General features: G+C 41.6%; 1 protein-coding gene across 1 annotated transcript; it reads right to left on the bottom strand.

The window, feature by feature from the left end:
- Positions 1–263: 263 nt before the first annotated feature.
- On the bottom strand, positions 264–5559 carry LOC137294182 (cytochrome P450 1A1-like). Its single transcript, XM_067825173.1, has 2 exons — positions 5437–5559; positions 264–3241 (listed from the first exon to the last, which is right to left on the bottom strand). The coding sequence occupies exons 1-2, from the start codon at positions 5528–5530 to the stop codon at positions 1716–1718; spliced, it is 1620 nt and encodes a 539-aa protein (XP_067681274.1). The 5' UTR covers positions 5531–5559; the 3' UTR covers positions 264–1715.
- Positions 5560–5799: the final 240 nt, after the last annotated feature.

Genomic DNA, 5799 nt, shown 5'->3' with positions numbered 1-5799 from the left:
CAACCATCTTTATCTTGGGAGTCTCAGCCTCCATGTCCCGGATGTTGGCTTCTCGCTCCTATAGAAGCGTGCCTAATGTTTACATATTGACTATCAACCAGAGGCCAGCTAGAAGCGTGTCTGATTTTCACACACTGACTACCAATCAGATGCCAACTAGAACCGTGTCTGATGTTCACAAATTGACTAACGATCAGATGCCAGGTAGAAGCGAGTCAGCTGTTCACACATAGACTAACAACCAGAGGCCAACTAGGAGCGTGTTTGGTTTAACCATATTTTATTCAGTTAGAAATGGACTGGCAAAGAAGCCTGTCTGGCTTATGCTAATGTCTTTCCAGAATACATGTTACATAATATTCTCCAGAATACATAATATTGTATTAAATGAGTCAGAATGTTGTAAACAAGTCTGTGATCTAAATAAAAACAGATTGCATTTGTATGATAAGCTTTAAGTCACATTATGAAATACACACAGTAGCTTCACCATTGTTTATTCACATTTGTTTCGTGGCCAGTTAATACAAAGAAGTTATTACCTACGTGAAGCGTGTTTGACGTTCATATATTGACTACCAACCAGACGTCAACTAGAAGCATGTCTGATGTTCACTTATTGACTAACAATCAGATGCCAGGGAGAAGCGTGTCTGATATTCACATATCATTTAAGCGTGTGATTGTACAACATCGCCGGGCAAGCCACCGTTACACAAGGCTTCCCTCTCAAAGAGACTAGGCTTGAAGAGAGAGGAAGGCAAAGACAAGAAAAAGACCCGGTGTATTATCGTTTATCGTAAATGAAAAACAGTTTCTACAGTTTCTACACTGATACATTAGAAAGTTCAGGACTGTAGCCATCAAGTACCACCCTGTCTCCTTCACAATGCCCTACACACTTTATTGTAGCAGTTATTCCAAACGCAATTCGTATCTGCAAAAGCATCTGTATATCGGGGACCCTATAGTCAGCGTAGCTGTACATGTCACTGCGGTATACCACGACATCGCTACTACAGAGTATGGTGTCCTATAATTGCGCTACGCGATGGCAATTACAGGACACCATAACAGAGGCAGCTGCCGCATAGATCACAAAGAGCATACCTTAACCTGATTCTTCCCTTCAGGGTAAGTAAATTGTTTTGAAGCCCATTATGTGAAACTGGATTCAACAAGAACTCGTATTAGAAGCCACATGAGCCAGTACTGGCAGTGAGAGTGACTGCCAAATGAATTTAACATGACTCCATCAGGAAGCTGTGAGTGAGAGACGACCAGATGTATTTAACATGACTTCATCAGGATGCTGGTAGTGAGAGACGACCAGATGTATTTAACATGACACCATCAGGAAGCTGGTAGTGAGAGACGACTAGATGTATTTAACATGACTCTGTCAAGATACTGGGAGTGAGAGATGACAGGATGGATTTAACTCCGTCAGGATGTTGGTAGTGAAAGACAACAGGATGTGTGGCACGGTGTAATGTCATATATATCACTAACACACTTATTAAGTAAGATACTTGCCAGACGCGATATATGAAGAAGCAGTATAAAATGATATATAACAGTACTGGTCATTCCAAAGTTCTTGTCTGTGGACCTTTTGAAACAGCAGGTTATCACTGAATGCCAGGGGTCTGTTCAATGCCACGTTCGTGAAATCAGGTTGTTGTCCACGAGAGGAATGTTAAGTCCGTGGAGAGTCAGGTCCTGAGCTGCACCTGTACTTGGTAGGGCTCACCTTGGCGCACCAGTCCACTGATCACGCCCATGCTGTATTCCCCCACTTCTGGCGGCTGCACGATGCTACATTTCTGTAGGATTCCAGTGAAGAAAAGAAATAGTTGGTTCCTAGCCAGAGACTCCCCCAAACACCTCCGCCGACCAATGGAGAAAGGGAGGAACTCCTCTAAGAGGGACTTGTTGATCTCACCGGAAGAATCAAGGAAACGCTCAGGTCGGAAGACGTGTGGATCACCCCATACTTCCGGGTCATGACTCATGGAATATAGATTGATGAAGACGACGGTGTTTTTGTTGATACTGTAGCCCCCGAGACTGGTATCAGAGGTGGTGAGGTGAGGCAGACTGAGAGGTGCCAATGAGACAAACCTGTTTACCTCATGCAACACAGCAGCTGTATAAACCAGCTGACCTCTGTCCAAGATACTGGGACGTCTTCCGCAGCCTACTACGTCGTCCAACTCAATCTGGACCCGTCTCTGAACTTGTGGATTGGCGGCCATCAGTAGTAACATCCAGTAGATGGTTGAAGCTGTTGTGTCAAATCCTGCCAAAAACAAGTCATTGATCGTCCTCAAAATCCTTTCCTGTGACAGTTTAGGAGTTTCCTCGATTACGGATAACAGTCTGTCAGTGATATCTCGCATGTTATCACTAGAGAAGGTACTGTTGTGTTCTTGGATTTTCTTTTGACTTGCGTTTGAACTTGCTTCAATGAGGGTTCGAAACTGGTTCAATTTCCAAGGCATGAGGAAGCGGAGCCATGGCATAACATCAACTGGGTTTCCTGCACTAACGAATTGTGTGAAAGCAGCCGAGTTTAATATGAACTCAGTGAAGTCCTTGTTCTCCCTCAGGTTTTGTTGTCTCCCATAGCAAAGTTGGAAAATGACGCTACCGACGGACAGATAGACATAGTTACGGGGATTGAATGAAGCACCCTGCATAGACATAAAGTCATTAACGATAATGTCAACTTCTTCATGGACCATATCTTCTATGGGATTTAATTTGGCATTTGAGAACTCAGTCAGAACTCTGTTGGTTAGTTTTCTGTGAAGCTTCCATGTTTCGTCGTACTTCCCGAAGCCTAAACTTTGACCATTGGATAAAAGCTTTGCAGACATGAACTGTGGTCTTCCATCGTAGTCATCTCTTGAGTTCAACAGAGCTTCCCTAATTGCCTGCTTGCCATTTACAACTACGGCCGGCCAACTGCCCATCTGGATTTTGAAGATGTTCCCGAATCTTTCCCTCATCCTCATGAATGTCACGTAGGGATCCTTTCCCAGTAGGGGAAGATGTCCCAAAAAGGGGAATCCCCAGGGACCAGGGGGAGGAGGTTTCAGGTCAGAAGTCATTTTGTTCATTGCTTTGACTGCCAGCAAAAACACCATGAAGGTTATAATGCCAACCTGGATTTCTGTTGACTTAAAAAACGTTGACATCAGCTGAACTGGAGGGGATGGGGAATCCATTTTGAAACCTGTGAAAAAAAGAAAAATACAGTTAAAGAGTTGCTACAAAAATGGCAACCAATGTCCTTTCACTCTGGATGTTAGTTTCCTGATATAATGTGACAATGACTTCGTCTTTGTGCGTGTGTGTATGTGTGTGTATGTGTGTGTGTTGGTGGGGGGGGGGGGGGTGAGTGTGAGTTTATTCCGCTTTTAGCAATATCACTACAGGGGACATTGAAAATGGGCTTCACACGTTGTACCCATGTTGAATATGAACCAGGGTCTTTGGCGTGTCGATCAGATGTTTTACTCATTAGACTACCCCACCAGCCCCTTTCCATTTGTGACAGTCACATATATTCATATGGTCGTCAACTTTGTACAGTGTAATTATTATTCGTATTAGTATTAGTACCAGTTATTACTTTTAGTATTAATATTAGCACTAGTTATTAGTTTATAGTGTATATAGTATTAGTATTGGTACAAGTATTAGTTATTAGTATTTAATTTAGTATCAGCTATTGATATTAGTTTTAACTATATATATATATGTGTGTGTGTGTGTATATATATATATATATATGTGTGTGTGTGTGTGTGTGTGTGTGTGTATATATATATATATATATATATATATATTAGTAATAACATAAGCATTTGATATTAGTTTGTAATATGGGTGAAAAGGATTTTAATTAAGAGATGATATTACACTTTAAATATTTTAACTTAGCTGTGTTTGGGTCAGTCACCACCCTACTCACTTCTTTTGTTGAAATCAATTCAAATGTTATGGTTGAGTGGCTCACCCTATTGTTCTCAGCTTGCATGCTTTTTTACCCTCACATGCACATCAGTCACCAGACAGACAAGTCACTGACAGACTTCAGCAAGCGTTAGACATTCACACTCTTCATACTGCCAGGATACTGTTGGAGTCATTGTGTCCACCATGTCCTTTCTAGTGTCACGTACACCTAGGGACCATACGTCTGGATGTAAATGATGGGGATAGCCATATATAGAATAAACCGAATCGTGTTGTCAACTTTGTCCATGACACAGTTAAAACTGCTACACATTTGTGAGACATTTCTATATGTTCAGACCACAATTCTGTACACCGCGAAGGGGTTTGTTTGACTTATTCAACAAACACCACACAAGACGATGACTGCCCTTGGTGTCAACGATCCAAACACTGGCTGTGTGGCTGACCTGTGCTTATTTCTTGTCTGAAATGGCGGTAGCCGATTGAAAAACGGCAGGCCACCTGAACACGTGGTGTCACATATACAACGCTGTCTCTGGTGACAGTTAAGGCTGGGTTATCTTTTGCGCGTTTTATATTCACTTGAGATTGCTTAAATAAATATCCAAGTACAGAAAGCAGTGCATGCCTGTGGCAAACCGCGGATCATGTTACGTGTTATAACGAGGCCTACTGAAGCTGCGGTATACACGAGCCTCAAACAAACACTATAGTCTGTCGGAAATAAAAAAACAACTGTTTTCTCACGTTTATCTCTACAATTCATGTAGTTGATAAGCGAAAGTGTGAAATATCTGTTAAATAAGTTCGGCCTAACGACAATTCCAGTGGTAGGGAGATCGGAAACGTCTAAAAAGTACTTTACTGAGGAGAGATAAGTGCAGACTCGTTCAAAGTCCAAAGAGACATATTTGGAATAGACCGTGACTTTTTTCAAATTAGTGTGTGATGATATTGTGTTACAATGGACACGTTATAAATATCTATTTTAAAATTAAACTTAGCTTCATTGTGAACTATAGCTGTCGTCATGCTGAAACTAATACTAAAGTACTGTCGGAAATAGGAAAAATTGTTTTTGGCTTCTACTCTGTGTCCCTCACATTTACACAACTACAAATATCCAGAGGATATCCAGAAAAGCAAGTCTACTCGGAAAGTCTGGCAAAGCTGCTGAAAACAATAGATCATACTATAGATGGAAATTAGGCCATAGGCAACCATGTCTCTTCTGGTCACATAACATGAGTCCCGGGCTCCAGAATACCGCACTTCAGTCTACAGGGTGTCATCCTGGTTTCCAAGACTCGAACCTTGACAGAGTTAATGGTACAAAGACATGTGAACACACTCGTATCAAACCGAGCCTCAGACTGCTGTTAAACGCCATTCCAACGTTTGTATACTAAAAGGCAAAGGCAACCAAACCATTTATACGATACTTACAGTGCCTCGTCCCGAGTCGTTGTTTGATCCGTGTGACTACCTCGATCAGTGTGCGTCGATTGTGAGATGAACTCTTAGCACTTGCTCTGGACATGTGACAGTTGTATAACGCTCAGTATGTGTGTCACTCGCTAACAGATCGCTATTCGCGGAGAAGAAAGATATCTGTGGCCTAATGGTTATCATTATCTGGCAGAGTGACACACATGACAAACTTACATCATATGTCAGTACACTTTTAGTGGTTCATTTGGTTGAAAGGTATCCATTTATGTTTTGAACTAAGTTCATTTTTTGTATTATGATATATGAGCATTATTGGTTTATTGGTATATGGGTGGGTAAACAAAGTTTCATAACCGT

The sequence above is a fragment of the Haliotis asinina genome, chromosome 8 (genome assembly GCF_037392515.1).
Source record: "Haliotis asinina isolate JCU_RB_2024 chromosome 8, JCU_Hal_asi_v2, whole genome shotgun sequence".
In the NCBI taxonomy this organism is placed as follows: domain Eukaryota; kingdom Metazoa; phylum Mollusca; class Gastropoda; order Lepetellida; family Haliotidae; genus Haliotis; species Haliotis asinina.
The sequence above is the reverse complement of the archived record's forward strand: the minus strand, read 5'-3'. Positions and strand labels throughout refer to the sequence as shown.